The sequence below is a fragment of the Phaethon aethereus genome (assembly GCF_964289735.1).
Source record: "Phaethon aethereus genome assembly, chromosome: 2".
In the NCBI taxonomy this organism is placed as follows: Eukaryota; Metazoa; Chordata; class Aves; order Phaethontiformes; family Phaethontidae; genus Phaethon; species Phaethon aethereus.
In genome coordinates, this window is record NC_138582.1 from 106,499,365 (window position 1) to 106,522,629 (window position 23,265).

The 23,265-nt window shown below is 37.9% G+C and overlaps 1 protein-coding gene across 1 annotated transcript in view; it reads left to right on the forward strand.

Moving 5' to 3' along the window:
• Positions 1-14,915, forward strand: part of SLC9A3 (solute carrier family 9 member A3) — a gene marked incomplete at its 5' end in the record, with an annotated part of 53,851 nt that extends 38,936 nt beyond the window's left edge. Inside the window, 8 exons of the mRNA XM_081996381.1 lie at positions 1,880-1,950; positions 4,173-4,302; positions 9,662-9,777; positions 10,388-10,517; positions 11,023-11,199; positions 11,752-11,827; positions 13,157-13,270; positions 14,619-14,915. Of these exons, the coding sequence (XP_081852507.1) occupies positions 1,880-1,950; positions 4,173-4,302; positions 9,662-9,777; positions 10,388-10,517; positions 11,023-11,199; positions 11,752-11,827; positions 13,157-13,270; positions 14,619-14,866 (1,062 nt within the window). The 3' untranslated portion in view covers positions 14,867-14,915. The remainder of the gene's footprint in view (positions 1-1,879; positions 1,951-4,172; positions 4,303-9,661; positions 9,778-10,387; positions 10,518-11,022; positions 11,200-11,751; positions 11,828-13,156; positions 13,271-14,618) is intronic.
• Between the last annotated feature and the right edge of the window lie 8,350 nt (positions 14,916-23,265).

Genomic DNA, 23,265 nt, shown 5'->3' on the forward strand with positions numbered 1-23,265 from the left:
TAAGATATTTTTAAAGAAAACTGTGGTATATTTTTTATTTTTACAGAATGGCTTAAGAGAAAAAAAAATAGAGAAAATTTATTTTTGGAAGGGAGGGGAGAGTCAAATCTCAAGTGCAAAATCTTCAAACATTTCAAAAGTTATCTGTAGGCTGTAATTTGTCTTTGGGTTGAGTCTTGTGAGGGGATACTCAGCTGAAGGATCTGCTCTTTTACTTGAGAGTTCAATGGGGCTGACAGTGCTGGGGAAACAGCATGGCTGGAATATGCTTCTTTACCTAAAAGAGGAGGACGTTTGATTGAAGACTGCTAGGGCAAAGCATGTGGAAGTAAGTTTATTTTTCCTTCTTAAATATTGTTTATCTATAGAAAAGATATGAAAACAGGCTTTGTGGATTGCATATTACATAAAAAGGTAGTCTGCTGCCCAGTGCAGATGTTAATTATATACTTAAATTCCAGATTAATGGTAACAGTTTTAGTTCAGTGTGAATGTTGTGTGTGCCTGCATTTCTTTAACCTTTTAAAAGACTTTGAAACATGATCTCTTCCAATTCACGGTCACACAACATTATAAAGCTTTTATTCAGCAAAAGAAAATGTACATTTTAAGTACAAATATAGGTTAAAGGACGGAAGACTATATGACATCTTTCATGGCCTTCTTTAATTCATAAATTTTTCAGATTTACACAGCTATCCTGCACTAAGTATTTTAACACATTCTTGTATGAACTTCTAATCTTCTCTCTCTTCACACTGGAGGTTACCGGAAGTGAATTAACAACTTAGTGATGGACAGGGTTTGTCTCTGAGGAATTCTTTTACAGACTACTGAATAAATACGTTATGATTTTGTTATCCAGCAATTCAAATTTCCATTTCCGTTCAAATATTTTACTACTTGAAAATCAGGATTCTTACCCCGAATGAAGAAATACGGTCTGTCTACATTTATGGGATATACCTTTACATGTCAGTTAGTGGAGCAGTAATGTTAATCCTAACACTTCGTAAATTTGCATGTACTGATTCACCTCTTCCTAGAATACTCTAGCAGATATTGTCTCAGGAGGCACAGTGCTCCTAGAACTGTATAAATTGCAGCCTTCAGAGAGAGGGAGCACTGCCTGTTCTCAGGGAGTGGGAGGAAGATAACTTATAATATAATTTTCTCCACTTCCATGTCAGATATCTCCTGAGGCAGTAATTAATCATATATTCAGGATAATCCATATCACCCATGTTGTTCTAAACCTAGCATGCTGTATATTCTGCAGTAGTCACTCCACTCTTCAGAGTGAAATTTTAACCATATACAGAAAAAGACCAGATTCTACCTGCCGCTGCCTTGGTTTAAATCAAGAGTTATAAACCTCAGGATTTCTATCAGCCATCTAATACATCCAGTAATGGGGTTTTGCCCTAGATATCAAAAGAATTGTGTCTACTTCTACTCTGAGGGAAGTATGGGTTCCTGAAATGTCTGAAAAGAAACACTAAGGAAATTTTTCAACTGGTTTAATCACTGACACTAGGAGTGGCTGATGTACTTCATAGGGCAGAAATGGAGGTGGTAAAACGAGTCGGTAAAAAGAGTCTTAAAATTGAATATTAAAATGGGGGCTTAAGTACTTTCTTGCTGAGACCTTTGCAGTTCAAGAATAGTTAGTGAATTTGTAAAGAACTGGTTAGAAGGCTCAGGACATTTGTAGAAAAGCATATAGTAGTTAGTAGTTCTGTAAATGGAAAAAAAATCTGCTTAGCAGCAATAAAATTATTCTGCATAGTCATCTGGTCTAACCTGACATAAATTAAGCTATTTTCTAATTACGTCTTTTATTTCTGTAAAGATATTAATTCTTCTTTCACTTTCCTAGGCCTTTGATCACATTCTTTCTGCTATAGAAGATATTTCTGGACAAATAGGACATAATTATCTGAGAGACAAGTAAGTAGTAACTAACTTGAAATGTTGAAATACTGCTAGGAAATCTTATCTGTAAATTATGACTTCTCAAGCCTGTGAGTTTAGGGACAGCAAGGATGTCAAATATAGTTTAAAAGGTTATAGACTGAAAATACTGGAAATATAGCGAATATGAAAATAGTTTATTTTTGTCCCCTACAACTGGAATGTTTTCTTTTTGTTCCGCAGTTCAGGTTAGGCCTTTGCAAATGCCTCCGTTCACATCCAGGGATGAGCTTCTCTCAAGATTTGAAAACTGGCCATTTGCACAAGATTTAACCTAAAATATTAATGTTGGTCCTTCTCTGTAATACTCCATTTCATGAATATTATTTGTGTGTGGAGACACTAAAAAACCTCAACTACGACAGTGCTAGTTCTTTATCCTATTTCTACAAGGGATGTGTTCAGCACCTCTGAAAGTGATGGCAGAGAGTGCTTTGAAATGACTCGGATAGTTTAAGCCTATTAGTTTAAAACCAAAAATGAAAATTATGGATCATTTCCATCCCCCTCTGTTTATAGTTGATTCATCTTGAGAGAAGCAAAATTACATGAAAGATACAGACATCATTTTCTTTAAAGTACACGTGAAGAGTTACCATTGTGACGGGCAGACTTCGATAATCTAGATTAATAAATGTGAAAAAAGGACATTAAATCTGGAAATTTTTAAGAGTCTCCTGGAGTTAGGTCATTTCATAGATGCAGACAGTTGCAATTCTGACCTGCGAATGTCCTGCTGACTCAACATGTCAATTCCAATCCAAAAGCCATGTGGTTGTGGTAGCTTTCTGCAGAGCACTCCCCTAACCCTTGCGAAGGAGCTGAGTATATTAGCTTAGGTTAACATCATGCTCATATAACTATATAGCTCCTAGGCTAGAGCTAGATCGTATCTGAGCTCAAGCAGAATTGCTTACCTGTTTGTCCCCAGTTATAGGGACAGTCTCCTTCATTTCCACTTCATTATGCAGTGAAGAATTTTTATGAGGCATCTCAAATAGAACATCATCTTTCTTTTGGTCTAAATTTTTAGTTTATTTTTGGGGAACGAATTTCAGCAGGCTATGATACAGGGGAATACATCCCCAGTTTTGAAATACTGTCTTGAAGATGGAGCAGATTACAAGTAGCAGATTAGAGTTTGACTTCTTAGATGTCAGAAAGTAATCTCCCTGAGTAACAAGAGAAGGAATAGCTTAATGTAGATTCATGGTGGAGTCTGTGGTTTGATGACTGATGTATTTTGAATGAGACCACCTTAAGTCTGCTTCTTTTGGACTATATGTACATGAAAGTGCTGCTTCCTCAAAGAAATGGCAGCCCCTAGCATCCTCACTGATGTGCTCAGGTGTGGCAGCCTGAATTAGAGACTGCTTGTCAGATGTTCTGGCTTGAGAAAACGAATAGTTATTAATTCTGTCAATAATTAACAACAAAAAGGTCTCAGCAATCTGAATAAAAAGTCCTAAACTCAGAATAGCCATTGATCAAAATGGATAGAATCACTTTGAATAGTAGTGTCCAAAGTTGCTTCCTGTCCTTTAGACAAAATCTTGAGGAAGGCAGATGAAAGTAAATCAGCCTTTATCTTCTGGAGCCTAAATATGGCAGATATCCCACTATCAGACAAGCTTGGAAGTGTAAATCACAGAAAATACACATCGCTTCTATCCCCCAGAGTACATCAGTGGCATGAATAAGGCCCTCTGTAAGTGCTTTTGGAAGGGCACTATTTTTGTGAACGGATTTTCTAGGCTGACTGTCCTACAACACAGCTGGGGCAAAGCAGATTCCCTTCCAAAGGAAGAAAGAAAATTAAACTTTTTGAATGAAGTTATTAAAAATAACAATGCATAATCAGAAGTGGAAAAATAATGTAGCATGATCTCCCAGAATGTAAAATGTCCTAGTGACTCCGAAATGGGATACTGTAATCATAGCACTCTTCCTATTGTAGTACTGTTTGGTAAGTTAACCTTTTAAATGTTTTGTGACAGCTGCATAACTCTGTAGCAGGTTTTTCCTTAACTTTCTTTAAATGCTAATTGAAAACCTTCAAAACACAAATCCCTCATATTCTTATGTTCAGCATTTTTTAAAAAGTGCTTAGCTCACAAGAATATAATTTATGCTAAACTAAAAATGCTGTGAAACTAAAATTGCTTGTTGCCATTAACACAGTTTGTTTAAATTATCAGGTGGTCCAATTTTGATAGGAAATTCCTCAGTAAAGTACTGATGAGAAGGTCTGCTCAAAAATCAAGAGACCAGATCCTTAATGTTTTCCATGAACTCAACTTGAAGGATGCAATTAGCTATGTGGCTGAGGTACTTGCAAACACTTGCTGACATATTATAGCATTGTTTTTTGTGTTTTTTGGTGTTTGTTTTTAATTTATCATATAACCTAAAGTTGATATATTGCAGGAGATGTCTAAAACAGAACTATTTTCATTTCTCCACTGCTTTTTTTTTTAAATGTGTTTTGTGTCTCAATATCACCTGTTTGAACGGCTGTAGCTCTCAGTATTATGCCTGATCCTCAAGTATGAGTATATTGTACTTATGCCAATGAACTTTTCTGTTGGATTTTGTTGAATAACTTCATTTCTATATTCATTGCATGAAAAAATCATAGAATCATAGAATCGTTTAGGTTGGAAAAGACCTTTAAGATCATCAAGTCCAACCATTAACCTAACACTGACGAGTCCACCACTAAACCATGTCCCTAAGCACCACATCTACACGTCTTTTAAATACCTACAGGGATGGTGACTCCACCACCTCCCTGGGCAGCCTGTTCTAATGCTTGACAACTCTTTCAGTAGAGAATTTTTTCCTAATGTCCAGTCTAAACCTCCCCTGTTGCAACTTGAGGCCATTTCCTCTTGTCCTATTGCTTATTAGTTGTGAAAAGAGACCAACATCCACCTCGCTACTAACTCCAGGTAGTTGTAGAGAGCGATAAGGTCTCATTCAGCCTCCTTTTCTCCAGGCTAAAGAGCCCCAGTTCCCTCAGCCACTCCTCATAACATAAGACTTGTGCTCTACACCCTTCATCAGCTTCGTTGCCCTTCTTTGGACAAGCTCAAGCACTTCAGCATCCTTCTTGTAGTGAGGGGCCCAAAACTGAACACAGTATTTGAGGTGCGGCCTCATCAGTGCAAGTATAGGGCGATGATCACTTCCCTACTCCTGCTGGCCACACTATTTCTGATACAGGCCAGAATGCTATTGGCCTTCGTGGCCACAAGGGCACACTGCTGGCTCATCTTCAGCCGGCTATTGACCAACACCCCAGGTCCATTTCCACCGGGCAGCCACTCTTCCCCAAGCCTGCAACATTGCACGTGGTTGTTGTGACCCATCTGCAGGATGTGGCACTTCTTAGCTTTGTTGAACCTCATACTGTTGGCTTTGGCCCATCGATCCAGCCTGTCCGGATCCCTCTGTAGATTCTTCCTATGCTCAACAAGATCAACACCTTCCTTTTCTCTCTTCCCCCTCCTCTCAAGTGGATGGACTGCAAGATGGGGACTGGAGGAGCAAAGGTCCTCTCATTGTAAGAGAAGATCATGTTCAAGGCCACCTGAGGAACCTGAACATACATAAGTCTATGGAACCTGATGAGATGCATCCCAGAGCCCTGAGGGAATTGGCTGATGTAGCTGCCAAGCCATACTCCATGATATTGGAAAAGTCATGGCAGTCAGGTCAAGTCCCTGGGAAAGGGACTTAAAAAGGGAAATATTGCACCATTTCTAGAAAGGGTAGCAGGAGGACCCTGGGAACTACTGACATGTCAGCCTCACCTCTGTGCCTGGGAAGATCATGGAATAGATCCTCCTAGAAGCTATGCTAAGGCACATGGAGGGCAGGGAGGTGATTCAAGACAGCCGATATGGCTTCACCAAGGGCAAGTCTTGGTGAACTGACCAAGATAGTGGTGTGACCTACATGGAATGACTACATCAGTGGACAAGGGAAGAGCTACCAATGTAATCTATCTGGACTTCTGTAAGGCCTTTGACACAGTCTCCCACAATATCCTTCCCTCTAAATTGGAGATGTATGGATTTGATGGGTGAACTATTTGATTCCATGGAGACCAATCCCATATGAAGGGATTGAGAGCAGCCCTGCTGAGAAGGTCTTGGGGATACTGGTGGATGAAAAGCTGGACATGGGCCGGCAATGTGCACTTACAGTCCAGAAAGGCCAACCCTATCCTGGAGTGCATCAAAAGAAGCGTGGCCAGCAGGGAGAGGGAGGTGATTGATTCTGCCCCTCAACTCTGCTCTGGTGAGAACCCACCTGGAGTCCTGTGTCCAGCTCTGGAGCCCTCAGCACTGGAAAGACATGGACCTGTTGTAGCAGGTCCAGAGGAAGGCCACAAAAACAATCAGAGGGATGGAACACCTCTCCTATGAGGACAGGCTGAGAGAGTTGGGGTTGTTCAACCTGGAGATGAGAAGGCTCCAGGGGAGACCTTATTGCAGCCTTCCGGTACTTAAAGGAAAGATGGGGACAGACTTCTTAGCAGGGCCTGTAGCGATAGGAGAAGAAGTAATAGTTTTAAACTGAAAGAGGGTAGATTTAGACTAGATATCAGGAAGAGATTTTCTGTGATGAGTGTGCTGAGAGACTGGCACAGGTTGCCCAGAAAGGTTGTAGATGCCTCATCCCTGGAAACATTCCAGGTCAGGTTGGACAGGGCTCTGAGCAAGCTGATGTAGTTAAAAATGTCCCTGCTCATTGCAGGGAGGTTGGACTAGATGACCTTTAAAGGTCCTTTCCAACCCAAACTGTTCTGATTCTATGAACAATCCCACCCAACCTGGTGTCATCTGCAAACTTACTGAGGGTGCACTCAATCCCCTTGTCCAGATTGTTGATAAAGATATTAAACAGAACTGCCCCCAATACTGAGCCCAGGGAAACACCACTTGTGAGTGACCACCAACTGGGTTTAACTCCAGTCACCACACCTCTTTGGGCCTGGCCATCCAGCCAGTTTTTTACCCAGTAAGGAGTACACCTGCCCAAGCCATGGGCAGCCACTTTCTCCAGGAGAATGCCGTGGGCAACCATGTGAAAGGCTTTACTAAAGTCTAAGTAGATGACATCCACAGTCTTTCCCTCATCCACTAAGCAGGTCACCTTGTCGTAGAAGGAGATCAGGTTAGTCAAGCAGGACCTGCCTTTCATAAACTCATGCTGTCTGGGCCTGATCACCTGGTTGTCCTGAAATACTGTAATTCCAAAGGGATCAGGCAAACTACTGTCTTTCTAAATGTGTCAACAGAGTCTGGCTCCTGCAGAACAGTGGTTCTATGTGATGACAAATCTGATCTGAAGAAGCTCACTTCCAAATGTTGTGAATATATGACCAAAATAGTGAAATGCTATATTCTCATTCTGCCAGATCACAGTAATATAAAAAAATTGTGAAGAGTAACTTTAATTCAATGGACTCATAACACCCACACTTCAAAAATTAGGGTTAAAGTAATTGTCATGGTGTAGTCCCAGCCAGCAACTAAGCACCACGCAGCCACTTGCTCGCCTCCCACCCCACAGGCGGGATGAGGGAGAGAACTAGAATAAAACTTCATGGGTTGAGATAAAAATGGTTTAATAGGACAGCAAAGGAAGAGGGGGAAAAATTAATAATGATAAAGGAATATACAAAAACAAGTGATGCACAATGCAACAATTGCTCACCACCTGGTGATCGATAGCCTGTCCCCGAGCAGTGATTCCTGCCCCCTGACCAACTCCAGTTTTATATACTGAGCATGATGCTATATGGCAGGGAATATCCCTTTGGCCAGTCTGGGTCAGCTGTCCTGGCTGTGCCCTCTCCCAGTTTCTTGTGCAGCTCCCCGCTGGCAGAGCATGGGAAGCTGAAAAGTCCTTGATTTAGTATAAGCGCTATAACAGCTATCAGAATGAAAATTAACTCTATCCCAGCTGAAACCAAGACAGTGATGTACTACAGATATCAAATGCAATCACAGAATTGTGAAGTTAGAGAAACTTAAAACTTGCAATAGGATAAATTTTTGAAGTTACAGAACGGAAGAAAGTTACCAGCCTTCTGCAGGACTACCGTTCCCAGACTGGAGCAATGTTCACAGATTGTGTAAGAATTACTAATATTCTTCCATATGAAACTGGTCATGTTAGTTCAAATCACCACAAATGTGCAGTATTCATGTGGTGTAGAGGATAGGTTTAAATGGAATATTTTAAACAGTCATCTTTGAAGTGATAATCTATCTATGCCCTTAATCTCCAAGTGAACTCATTTTCACCGCTAGGTGATACACCAGTTAATGTCTTTAATTACAATAGCCAATATTACTACTACTACTACTACTACTACTACTACTACTACTACTACTACTATTTTCTTCTTTTTTTGAAAATGAGCTACAGCCAGGCAGATTTCCTCCAGTGAAACATGGAATTTCGAAGACTGAAATCAGAAAATAAGATGAAATTCAGAAATTACATTAGTTTGAAAAATGGGGAGTGGTTCACTTTTGAGATTTTGTACGTTACCCATTCAGTTTTCAGACCATTTGAGCCCAAGGACTAATTTTATTTCCGTGGTGCTTTCTGGGTCACACCTCAGAGGAAGAAAGTTAGATAATGACTTTGACGTTCATGAGACTCATGTCAGATTCACTGCTGAATCTGTTCAATATATTCATTGCAGTATTTTTTCTCATTAACAGATGCAAAGGGCTCTATAGATCGCTAAGCCATGCAGATTTAACCACAGAATCTTTACCCAATAACATCCTGAATCCCATATAATAATGTCAGATTAAGTTAGATTATTGATTTTTTAGGAGGGTTACCTTTTTCATTATACCTTAGTACAGTTCATAACACAAGAAAACTGACTTTTGCTACCCTAGTCCAAATACTATTTGTGTATACTGTGTCTTGCAGACAAATTCTATTGGCAAATGTCTACTGATGTGATAATAAGAGACAAAGAAATTAAAAGTTCTCAGAGTTCTACAAAAGATTTGCACCATGGTTTCTTCCAGTGGAAATCAGTTATGTTAATATGCCTGATTAGTCATGAGTTGTGAATCCTAAAGTTATTCTACCTTTCTCACATTAATATATTCTTCAGTGATACACTGCTTTAACAAATTTTCCTTGACTTCTGTAATATATCTTTGAGCTAAATATCTGTGAATTACAAGCTGACGTTGAAATTTAAGTAATTACTTCCAGGAGGAGTAAAGATCTGCCTCCCCCCAGCTACTCACTCTCTTCTCACTTGCAAGAAACTGAAGAGTTTATAAACAATTTTATAAATTTTTCTCTTTTCAGTTCTGCTGTTGTGCTTCATCTGTACAATAAACAAGAGCATGAGAAAGTTCAGTCTGAACCTAAATAAATTCCTTACAGTTGAGAGAGGAGAGCCTAAGCCAGGCAAAATGAAAATAATCCAGAGCATATAGAATAGAAGTGACTTAAAATACTTACAGTTTATAACTTTATAAATCTGAGTTTTTCCAGAAATTCACTTCTGTGACACCAGTTTTAGAACTGAAAGCAAATCTCATTTTTTCGGTATCTCATCTCCTCATGCCATAACCTCTAGATTATGCCCTAGGTGTTTACAGCTGTAATATGTCTTGTTTCTTTCTGTGACCAGGGAGAACGTAGAGGTTCCTTGGCATTTATACGTTCTCCAAGTACAGACAACATGGTAAATGTGGATTTCAGCACCCCACGCCCAAGTACTGTGGAAGGCTCTGTCTCTTACTTACTGTAAGTAACGTGGACTGATGGGGGGGTGCTTTTCTGTGGGTTTTTTTATGTCACATGTGAGGAAATGGAACCAGTGTTCCACATTTTGAAAAATGCAAATTACAGGGGCTTCATTCACTAGTTTTTTGAACTCCCATATAAAATGGGTATGCATACAGTTATATTGTTGCATTTTATACACAAACAATTTTTTTGCAGTAAAGGCTGGTAAGATGAAGCAGACATCCACATTAGAGTTGTTTCATGTGCATTTTGTTCACCAACTGCTATAGACAGGGCTAGATGTCATTTCTGTCATGTCTGTCATTCAGGCGCTCCAGAAAACGCCAGAGAATGGCATGAAAAAAAATTGTTCCTTCCTTTACTCTTTCATGATTCTTGTGAACTGACAAATTAATGCTACACCCACCTGAAAGATAAAAAAAACAATAGCGTTTTCACATTTCCCATTAGGTACTTGCTCACTTATTTTCATTTAGTCAATTTTGACCTTTTTTCTTTTTTTTTAAACTTCATTTCTCCCTCTAGTTCCCCATTTTCCTGTTTTTTCTTCCTCTTCAGCAATTACTGATTTTTAAAACTGCTGTTTGTATATTGTATTCATCTTCAGGAGAGAAAAAGCTGGACCAGTTTGCCTTGACATGCAAGCTTTAGAGCAGAGGAGGAAAAGTATCCGGGACACAGAAGACACAGTCGCTCATCACACCTTGCAACAGTACCTCTATAAACCGAGGCAGGAGGTGAGAGCAGAAGGCAGGCATTGGACACTTTTCCAAGCTTAAACTAGGAGACATTATAGGAACCAAAACTTGGGAGTGAAACTGAAAAGGAAAGAACCCATCTGCAAAATCTGCACCCTTGAGGAAGACAAGCTCTTTGTCTATGCTCTTTCTGAGTGCCTTTCATTTCCCTGGGGCTAGTGGAATGCAGAACTGGGTCCAATATAAGTTCTGAAGCAGGATTAAATGGAGTGTATCAATGGAAGTGATTCAGACACTTATAGGGAGAGGCTTACTTTGAATGACAGTCACTCTTACGCACTTAAAATTCCGGGACTTATACCTATTTCATGGTGAAGAAAGAGAAAGAAAAACAGGAGTTTCATTAATGCCTTCAGACTAGTCTTTGATTCATTCTTTTTTATGGAGTTGTTTCCATTTGGATGACACTGATTTAATGCATTGATTCAGGGCTTCCAACTGTATTTCTAAATAAATTAATATTGTCTTCCCTTCCTGGCCACAGCACAAACACCTGTACAGTCGGCACGAGATCATGCACAGTGAAGATGAGAAACAAGACAAGGAGATTTTCCATAGGACAATGAGGAAACGCTTAGAATCTTTCAAGAGTACCAAACTAGGAATAAACCATTCCAAGAAGCTCAATAAAATCCACAAGCGAGACCGGGGCCAAAAAAGGGTAAAATACTTTCACAAGGACCCAGTAGCCACCTATTGTACAAACTAAGGGGTGGGGAGGTCAGGGAGGACTCTGAAGGGTCCTATGTGCTGCAATTATCTCTTATAGAACTTCATGAACTTAAAGGGTCTAAGCAAGAAGAGATTAAACTATGAGATAACTCAAGGGACACCTCACGTGCTGCTTTTCTCTATGCTTTGGGACCCTTCTTCTGGGTGAGAGATTTTTGATCACTTGAAAAAGAGCAGACCTTGAGCCATGCTACAACACTGTGGGGAGATGTTGCAGAGTAGATGTAGCAGGGTAGCACTATAGCATAGAGTATTCCACAAAATTCGCATGAAACTAAGAGGGAGTGTACAGCATACAGAGCCAAAGTTCCTGTAGTGAATATGAGTGTAAGGGGAAAGTAATGACATCCATATTGAGTCTCAAGCAAAGATTAAAACAGATTTCAGGGTTATATTGCTGAAGTCATGATTTCAAAGGATGTCACTGCCATTGTTATCTGATGATGGTAACGATTTGGTAACTTTATTTGTTTTCTTTCAGCGAAATAGCAGTGTCATAGCAAATGGAAAAATACCTTCAGAAAATCCAGTACAAGATTTTTCTTTGAAGGAAAAAGGTAAAAAGACTCCTAGACCAGTTTCATTAACCGCATTTTACCAGCTACATCATCAGTAAAGCATCACTGAAAAATTATGTTGCATGCAGCAGTGAAACTGATATTAAAAAGGGACTTCTAGTCATAATTCAGCAGTGGGGATCTGCCCCATTCTTAAATGCAGTGTTGCCATGGTTTAGAAGTTGTTTTTTCTAGGCAGCTGGATGACGAACCAAATTTTAATTGGCCTTTTTATTCATGTTTTTGACATATCACATTTAAATTTTGAAAACAAAACAACGTAGTGGCTACAACGTTAGATGAACTTTCAGCTTCCCTTTGAATAAGCTGCACAGAGCAACTTTTGCTAACATTTTTCTTTTTCATCACAGCAGGATATGTCTGCCCAGGACACCATGCCATATAAAAATCAGTAATTAAGATGACATTTTGATCTGAGTTAATGTCCAGAAGGGTCTGGATCAGAGTTGATGCTAAGCAAGCATGTTTAGAACTCAAGGGAAGTGTAGCTTTGAAAGGAACAGATAATCAGAGACCAATTTCAGCACTGATTCACCCTTCATGTACAAATCGAACACACAGGTCAGCCTTAAAAGAGTAATCTGAAGCTGACTGGCCTAGGTAGCATCCCTAGCAAAAGTTGGTTTTGCATATAAAGCCCCAAATTCTTTTTAGCCATCTTTTGGCATTGATGTCAGTCATAGCAAGATGTCATGGATGTTAATATGTTTGCTATGTAATTATAAAATAATATGTGTCTCTTAAAAACTGAAATGTTGTTTCAGAAGACAGTCTTAACAAGTGGTTCAGCAGCTATTGTAAAACTGATTCTACTGCAGTAGAAGTAGCAATGACCTCGCCAGCTTTGAAATCAGTCAGGATACTAATGCTGACCTTTGTCAAATGATGAAAATACAGTGACTGGTCATTGTCACGGGACAACGTTTGTCAACACATGAGCATTTAAGACACAAAACACAGCAGCAGCAGTGGTCATAGGTTGATTTATTTCTGTCCAAGGAAAGCAGACAATTCTGTTAGCCAAAAGCTTTAGTCAGAGTGTGAAACCTCTCTCTACCATAGCACCAGATAACACAAGCTTGAAACTGGGCTGAGTTTCTTGATGTAATGGTAGCTGAGCTGCAAACTCTATATACATTCACATTTGCATTTCAGTGCTAGAACGGTTGATTATTTTTTTCCCTTATCTAACTTTGTTAAAGATGTATCTTTGATAACTATGTCATCATCAAGCCAGCATAGAAATAGCATTTTCAATCAGAACCGATAAAATTCTCTAATCAAATTGGACTTTCCTTTTTTTTCCAGATATGGAGTTTTCTGAATCAGAAGAAAATAATGATTATGAAACTTTGCATCTAGGCAAAGGAGTTGATTTTCTGGCTAACGTGACGAAGCAAAATTTCACAGATACTCCTACTGGTAAAAATATTAATTACCTACAGAGTTGAGTTTTTTTTCTCAAATGTTAAAAAAAAACCTAGAAATGCTGCTGATGTAGCCTGTATTATTTGTTTTGTTTTGATTTGATATGTTCTATTATAGAATATATTTGCTTAATATCAGTATTAACAGACAACAAGTTGTGGATATTCAGAGGTATGGAGAGCATCAGATTGGTACTGATAGAAGTTGTGAGCATGACTGCCTAAACCACTAATTCTTTCTAGCAACAGAAAATGTTATTTTAGAGTTGTCCTACCTCACAGGACCAGTCAATACTAGTCCTTTGGAACTGTTTTCTACTTGCATTTGAAACACTTTGTTGTGATAAAGTTCATGCTTCTTTTTTCAGGCAGGATTTCTCCTCTTAAATTCACAACTCCCTCAGATCTTTACAGGCTCTTAGAAGTCACTGAAAATGTTAGATTTGTAGCATACCTGGAGCATTCATTGGACTTGATTTCCAGTCCTGAAAGGCTCCAAAATATCGTATTGAAAGTGTATCACTATATAGAACAGAAATTATATTATATGATTTATAAAGTTTTAAAATCTAGTATTTCCCTTTAGCACGTTTGTGTTTGAATTTTCAGCATGCCACTGTATGATTCATATGTAATATGATGGATACAATGAAGAAAAATACTTGTCTGTACTCCTTTGGTAGACATGCTAATACAGCCTTTTGTCTGTTCCATGACAAATTCTATGTTTAGGAATGTATAAAGACATCTAGAATTGATCCAGAAATAAGTGGGTGGCAAGATGCAGACCTAGACTCATTTTTAAAATTTCTTTTTCTGTTCAAATGCTATGAACTTAATCTCTATATTAAAAGGCTTCTGTAACTTACTTTTCACTGTTCTGTGGCCTGCTTTAGCTCCCTCATACACATCTTATTCCTTTATAGAGTTGTGCAGTTTATGCTTTTGCATTTTCTCCATCTTTTGTTTATTTTTTATGGGTTTAATTTGAATTTTCTGCAGTTATTTTATATTGTGGGGTTTTTTTCTTAAAATTTGCTGACTGTTTTCTTCTTTTACTAATTTTATTTTTTGTCTCTAGATATCCCAAACATAACTGCATATTGGTTATAATATCCTGTTTTCTCTTTAATAGATATCCAAAATGACTAGCAATAACCAAGGTAGAAAGAGCAATCTACATTTGTATAACATGTCTGTGTATTGGCCTAGTCACTCCTACAGTGGCGCATATTGGCCTATTTTTTCCCCACTATAGCCATTCTCCTTTTACAAAGCATCTTGCTGTACTACCAAGAAATTACTTCGATTAATTGTATTTGTCATGCATGATCTTTTTTCAGGAATTGATAACCCAGTATTTTCAGTTGATGATGATCAAAGCATCTACATGAAGTTCTCGCCATGGTTATCTAGTGAAGATACTGTGGTACCATCACAAAGGGCTCGAGTGCAAATCCCATATTCTCCAAATAACTTCAGACGGCTCACTCCATTCCGGCTCAGCAATAAATCAATAGATTCCTTCCTGCTAGCAGATGGCCCAGAGGACCGACCCAGATCTTTTCTCCCAGAATCAACACATATGTAATATTTTAAAAAGATATTATCACCTTCATTTTTAATCAGCCTTCCTATCAACCCTGACTACTGACATGTAAACTTACTCTTCTGATTTTTCTTCTCCCAGAGCATCTCTTTCCTTACTGATTTCTTTGTACAATTAAGCACCTTTTTCCCTCCAGCTTGAATAACAAAACATCTTTCTCTTTTCCTTCTGCAGAAGAGCTGTCCAACTATTTGGGGTCCAATGCCTTGCTATTTTTACAGCAGATAATAAAACAGATTTGTTTTGGGTTGAATACTTTAAATGCCAAGAAAATAGTATTCCAAATACCAGAATATTGTGCACGCATTTTCAAAAGGCTCCAGATTTCTTGGTTAGGCAGTTTGAGATGATGAAATTTGTACCTGAATTCCTTAAAAGGAATCAGGTAATTCTGATTCAACCCCCTTAAACAGTGATTGGTCTTTTCGAGTAACATTGTCACTACTGTCTGAAGATGTAAGCAAAGCAGTCTGAAGCCCCAGAAAGACAATCCAGTTACTGATGCCAAAGGATATGGTTGCCCATAAGAGGTCAGGTGAGCCATTTCACCCATTGCATTCAAATGAACAATAAGAGTAGCAGGGCTAGACCAACTGGACTGTCTCTTATTCTTAGAACAATTAGAACATGACTTTTGACTCTGTTGCTAAGAAGTCTTGAGTCAGTTCTGAACATTTGTCCAGATATTTATTTATCCAATGCCCAGGAAGGGAAAATGGTCCCGCTGTTACAATACAAGAAGTACTCAATGACACTGCTGATGTCATCATTAAGTTACATTAAAAGGAGTTTAAAAATGAAGCATGTTTACTAGAATGCATCAGAGTTCCTTTGCACAGGTAGAGATAATAACACAACAGCCAGACTGTGGGGAAGCAGAGTTCCAGTTTTGGTTAGAGCTCTATCCTTAAGCTGTGAGTTTGTCTTAATCCATACCTTATTCTGAGATCAGAAAAATGCCTAATTTTCTGATGCAATGAACAACTTAGGCTTAACAAGAGTAAAACAGTAAAAGACTACAAGAGTAAACAACAAGAGGCTTAAAATGAAACTGACTCTGTGTTTAAATGAATATCCTAGTTGCCCTTTAATTTTCGCTTTGTGGAAATTTTCCACACCATAAAAAGCAACCTTCACTTCTATAATCAACAGAGTCAGTGCTGTAAATGAGGTGGGTCAGGTCACAGTTCAGATATCATAATTGAATAGAACACAAGGCACTGTGGGGATTATGCAATGAAACACAATAGTCAGTTTCATCATGAATTTGCTTTTTTGGAATCCATGATCACAAATGTATGACCTAGTGTTCTCTGTGCATCAACAAATAAAGGAATGTGATAAGTTCATAGTACTTTTGTAGTAGGTTGATCAAACTTTGTTCAGATAAAGACCTCAAGATAAGAGTGAATGACAGTAATTTTGATTTGAGAACTTCATAAACTTTTGAAAAGAAATAGAAAAGGAAGTCCCATTTTTCATCTGTTCTGGCTTCTGTCCCTGCAGAAGATGTGCTAGTTCAAATGTAATTACAGGAAGCTCATCATTTTGTTTACTGGAGTGGCCTGTAGGTCTGTGCTTGGTTCTAGTGCTTAATTCCTTATTAATGCATCTTTATTTTTTAAATAATGTTTTAAAATGAACACTGGATTAATTAAGGGACTGCGAATTAAATTCCAATATCCTGATTAAAAATTTGAACAATGAGCAGCATTCCAAAAGGAAAACTTCTCCTTGACACTTATCCACCTTGAAATTATCTTCACTTTTTTTCCCACTGAGAACATTGTCATAAAATATTGGCATACAACCTACTGAACATTTTCTTGCTAACCTTTGTTCTTTTCCTCTATTCTATTGCCTTTTTATAATTGACTTTATTATTTGGAACTGGTATGTATAAATTCTTGTGCAGGTATGTTTGATAAATCAAAATCATTGTGTTTTAACTGTTTAGTTTGTTAAGAATTGTTTTGGGAAGTTAGATTTCCCAAGCTTCAACTTTAATGCTCTCTGAAACAGTCCTCTGAATTATCTTCTTAACAAAATTCTCCTAATAGGAGAATTCAATGAGAATTGAAACTTCAATTAAAAGGTTTTAAAAAACAATGTAAACTGGAAGTCAAGGGTGGAAATGTGAAGTTTCTCTACATAGTCTAAAGTATACAGAAAACTGATCATAGTCTCCAGTCAATAAGAAATTGACTCCCTGGTGATACCCTCTGCTACTAGATTGAAAAAGCATAATTTCTTTCAAAGTTTCTGAAGGATTTCCTTGCTGAGTATCAGGACTAAATATTTCAAGATAAAAGATACACCTTAATGACCAGATGGTGGCTCCATCTCCTAAATATCTGAAACAGGTAGTTGTTCACCAGAAACACTGAACTAAGTTTTGCCTGATACTCAGCGAGGATAAGAAGTTTAATAAACTCACTTTAGGTTGTCCAAGACAGAAATTGGGACAGGGTACAGTTCCCCAGCAAAAAAAAAGCCATCTTAAACCACTCACTTTCATAAGACTTTCATAAAAATAGCCAAAAGCAAAGCCCAATAGCCAGCATACTAGTACAGAAGTGTATTACAAATGTTTCTATTTTATTGTGCTCTCTAGGTGATGTGGACCATGATGTTGAAATGACAGAATACTCCTCTTCAGATGACCAACTAAACCAAAACCAAAATATTTCAGTGACTCCTCTCCACTTCTTCCCATCGTGTCTTCAAATGCCTTGGACACAAAACTATTCTTCATTGGAAAACAGAGGGAATATATCTCTTTCTACTGTCTCTGAGTATATAGCTTCTTGTGACCCAAATGTACCTGATCTCTTCTGGGAAGCAGGTACAGATATGAATAACAAAGAGACAGTAAACTCAGGTTATTGTTCGGAAGTTAGCTACAAGTCAGAGAATTCACAAGAAGAGAATTCTCTACTTATATTTGAAGGGCTGGAAGACTCTTATATGAAGGAGCCCCAAGAGAAGGAACTGTTGCTTGACGTCCAAGAAAATTACAGATCTGCTGCAGCCAGACGTGTACAAAGCCGACGTTCTTTTCACAGGCCAAAACCTCCGCAACACCCTAAGCTTCAGAAGCTAGCGTCTCTTCCAGTGTCTTGCCATATCCCTCCACATTCTTTGGAACAAGAGGAAACACAGTTGTGAGCCAGGACTTACTTGAAAGGGGAAGATGAGAGAGAATAACTTGAACAAAGGGCTTCCGTAAAAATATAGAGCAACCTCATTGGATCTACTCTAGAATGGTTTCAGATGAAAAGGGAGTGGGGTCCCATGATGTCAGAAACACTGGAGCTTTTCTGCTGCACTTATATTTTTAAGTTCTCATTCATAATGAAAAGGTGCATAGTGAAGGGGAAATATGCCTCCTTGTTATTTTTTCATGTAGACTGTTACAAAAAATCAATATTATTTTTGGAGGGCTAAACCAAGAATCTTTTCAAATGGTAAATCCTTGTTTTTTACATGGAAATGGCTTATTATGCCATTATGCCATAAATACATTTAAAGAAATAGGCTGCATTTGCGGCTTCAGTAATGAAATTAAATATTTATGATGTATAAAATTAATATAGGAGAAGCCAATGGTTAGCCTCTTGCCTGCTAAGTCTACTCTGATTGAAATGGATCAGTGCCTTTTATAAGTGCAAGCTGAAGAAAAATGTTTTCCTGCTCTTGAATATTTCTGTCACTAAGTAATTGTGGGACATTGACTGTGGTGGAAAACTTTCCTTGGAGAAAGTCCTGGCATCTTGAAATTTAATCAAGGACTCCAGGAAGGCCATTTCCTTCCTTCACCTTCATTTCCTCTACTTAGTAGTGCTGGAATGAAAGAACATCCAGAATTAGCTCAGAGTTTTAGTTTGTGTGGTCGCGAGCAACCCATTTCATATTCTTCACTAAGCTGCTCCAATTTAAATAGCCTCACTCAGACAGAAGTGTAAATATTTGTCATTTTTACTGCTGCTTTGGAAGACACCTTCCAAATACTCTGTCAGATTATCTTGTTAATTTATGTATCACTTTCAATAGCTGATCAGGATAATGGTATCTCAGATGCTATCCTGTGTTTCTCCACATGGTTTAAGTGCCACAATGACTCAGGATGTTGGTGGTTCAAAGTATTGTACAGAGGTAGTTTGGCTACTGTGTATGTATATACCTGTTTGTGTTAAGAACTTCCTTTATCTTTTGTCCCCAGTTTTTTGTTAAATGATAGTAGTTAAGATTGCACTAGATGCGTATTGGCTATGAATTTGATCTACATCATCTTGAAGACAGCTGGACACATCAGTGAAAGCCAATTCAGATGAAGACTAAATAAAAGTGAAAGCTCTGAGACATCTCATGTATGTATAATGCTACATGCCAGCACATAGTCCTCTGGCCTACCTGTATTTTGCCTTGGATGATTTCAGTCCTGAAATTCTGGCCTGAAATCTTCAGTGGTATAAGTTGCAAAGGTCATCAATAGAAGATAAGTCCTTAGCTGCTTCTGTGATCCTAATGTGTACCTTATTTCTATTTGATATCAGTGTAAACTATTTGTAAATGAGCTAAGTCACCTTCAGGGAGGTATCTGAATTGCTTAAGACGGGATCCAACAGAGGCTTTATTTGGTAAATTTTATTTTATCTATAGGAATTAGTGGTTGTTTCACTATACCCACACAGATTTTGAACAGGTTCTAGGTGATTCTGTGTCAGATGTCAAATTTCCAATTTACCGAGACACCCAAAAAGATTGGAGCACTGTGTGAAAATTGGTGCCCACATCTTTTTCCTATCTTTGTCTTCTTTGTTGAAACTGCCTGTTAGGCTACTGCAAATTGCAGAGACGTGATGGCAAATGTCATACACAACCCTAGATAGCTACATAACATATGCCTTTAGAGACTAGATTCAGAATACTGGTTCTGTTGATACCAACCCGCAAGCAGGTGCCTGTTTGCAGTCATCTTGAGCACTGATTCAAATCAGTGTCTCTAATTGGAAAGATTCATCACCCAGAGCTAGTCTTGTTAATGAGGGTCATGAGACATAAGGCTGTCACCAGTAGTGATGCTAATTTTATAATTCAATAATGTAAATACAATTTTTGTGAACTGAGTACATATGAACATACTATTTTGGTGAAGTAGAGCATATTAATGCTGTTCCAAATATTATAAATGGAACAAGTATTTTAGTCATTGGCATAGATATATAATAGAACCATGAGTGATCCCAAATATTAGCACAGGTAAAGTGCAACGTGCCAAAATCTAACCTCGAGTCTCATAGCACAATGCTGAAGTACCAACACCAAAGTTGGCAAGATGCTCATCAGGTGTTGGCTTTGAAATAAAACTTTCATTTCTTATTGCTGTTGTACAGAAGGTCATTGCTGTATTGCAGTCAGAAGAACCACACTGTAGGTTGTGTTTTCTGCACGCTTGTTAGAGCTTTCCTAAGCTATTTGTGTACAGGCTACCTCAAGAAAACATTTGTACATCGTCATCAGCAGATGGAAGTTTTCACTAGGTAAGTGTTGCACACAAAAGAGTGTGCAATTTGAAAATCACAGGATAGAAGATTTTAATGTTCTTGTATGCTTTTATGCTAAACGAGGGAGGATCAATAGACACCACAGTGTTTACAAATACAGCAGTCCCTGTGAAAAGTCAGCAGGATCCTGTATGTTTCTGAGAGGACTGCGGACTGTAGGAGTTTTTGCAAAACAGAGACAAACGTTATGCCATTTTTAACAACAGAAGAAATGGAAAGTCACTATATACAAAGGGCTTCACTCTCCATTTACTTTCAAAGGCTTTAGGCATTTTCTGTATGTTGTGTCACCATAGTTGAACAGACGAAGGATAAAATGGACAATTCTGATAGCAAAAAGACCTTTCCCTGGAATAGCTTGCATAATTTCTGAAGTATTATGCCTCTCAGAGATGTTTTCTAGTATAATTGCCTCTGCAGCAGGGTTTTGTTTAGCATAGTTTCTCAATTTGAAATGTGATTTAAAAAAATTTTCATGTCCCAAATTTCTATATTGAGAACATACTCTAAACTAGAATATAGTGAATTATAATTCCTTTTTTTTTTCTGAGGCAATGGCTGCCGATGTCTACCAGGGTATATACAAAAAATAGGTTGTGAGAGTTCATCATCTGTCTCTCTTTTTTTGCTTGTTTCCATAACTTTTCAATGTACTTTCACATTTCAGTACATGTTCTGTGGGTGCAAGTGTTCGGTTGCTTCTTCAGCACACTGTAATCAGTCAAGCACCACTACTTTCTATCACAGTGACATAGATTTAGAGCTGCTGAGGATCTGGCTGTATGTGTCAGCTTCTTTTTTACCATGTGAACTAGATTGGAATGTTCATTTTGTAATCAGTCCAACTCTGGTGAGGCCAGTTCAGGTCTTGCTTCCCTGGCTGAAAACTCTGTCCCCCTTTTTTGTAACATGCGATGTCAAAGAAAGGCAAGCTCAGAATTCCACAGTCACTATTTATTGAACATGTAACTATGGCCTAACTTGTTGTAAAAAAATGAAATGCAGGAATATTTGAAGTCTCTTCTACACATTTTGCTCCATGTATACGGTTCTTTTTAACAATGTTTGTTATGCTGCACTATGACCTAACAATGTAAAAAAAATGAAGTGTTGCCTGCATTCAGATGAATTCTGTCTCTCTGAGCTGTGAAGCTAGTTATTGATATATATGAAATTATGTTTTACAAATATGTGGTCTAGATGGAGATTTATGTAACAAAGGTTGCAAAATAATCACGTGCCTTAAATTATAATTCTTTGGAGCGTTGTTCTTTGGAGATTTTTGTGTGTACTTTCCAAAAGGTGTCAACTTACTGCATATATTTTTTAAAAAGTCAAGTTGTTCTGCTAATATGTCTTTATAGAAATGTTTTAATAGCATATCATAATGAAAAGTTTGGCAATAAATTGTATCACTTTGGTGGAATCACACTGCTGTGGCAAGTGATTTAGAGAATCATTTATTTAGTACATTTAGAGAAGACTTTCCATACAAAACTTCTGAGAAGTTTGTATTTCTGTTCTCAAACCAAAATGAAAAAAAAACAGTAGCAAGCTGATGATAATTCATGTCCTTTATAAAATGCAAATCATTAAAAGCAGCAACAGAAGTTGTAGCAGAACTTCTGAGTCTCTCTCTGACAACCAGAACACTTTTTGTATAGTTCTACTCCCACTGCAGTCAATGACAGAATTCTCATTGACTTTATAAGAAAATATTTCTATCCTTACAACAGAAGGGACCATATTTTGTCAAGGTATATGTAGAGATGTCATTATAACAACACTATAGTTTAAACTTCACAGATATTATGATATATAGCATTTCATTATAATATTCTTTTGATGCAAAGATTCAAGCAATCTTTTGGGGTTTTGTTTTACTGTGTAATGTTTCTTAAAGATTTGGTAGTCACTAATGCCAGCCAGCTTGGTTGCCTACAGAGAAACCAAGGAAACTTAATCTAAACTTTCTTATATCGGATGAATCAATTTTCCTTGAAAGCTCTGTGGTCCCAGTGAAAATTACCATTTCTACTGTCATCCTGCTGTTACGATGTTTCCATACCTCACATCATTGCTTTCTACAATAGATAGGAGGCATGGGGTGAAAAAATAACTTCTTCTGAATTTATTTATTGTGTAATGGAATTAAATATGTAATGGAGTTAAATAAACTTTATTTTCTAAGCATGGGTTTGAAGAGATTGAGAAAGATAGCACCGATGACCAAATGATATGCTAGCAAATAAGATGCTGCAATGGTAAAGTTAGATATAACTGTTTTGGTGGTATGCCCATGCAATAGCTAATTAGCTAATACTTCATTAAATCAATTGTGGGGGGAGTGTCATCTCTTGTCACCTTCGTTGATACACAAAGCATACAGAAGCCATGAACAGACACTTCTGTTGGAAAAAATAAACTCGTAAATCAGCTCGTAAGGATTCCGATAGGTCAGATTTAATGGTTTCTTAGCCATTAACAGGTCACAGGCTTTTGCAAAATGATGTGCACAACACAGCTGGCACAAAGAAGATGAGAGAATTCAGTGCTTTCCATTGTTTAGAAACACAAACAAATACAAAGTTGTGGTCAGCACAGTAGACCCAAGCAAGGTAAAAAGTGAACAGTCCAAGAGGTTTTAGATAATACTCCACATGAGCTCTAATCCCTGATAAAAACAGTGAGATTATAACTAAATTTCAAATCCCAGTTATGTTTTAATTTTTTAAAACAGTGTTGGTGGACTGAACACACCATAAAAAGCTTTTATATTCTTTCCCTTTTGGATTTGCTTCAGGCTCTCCTCAC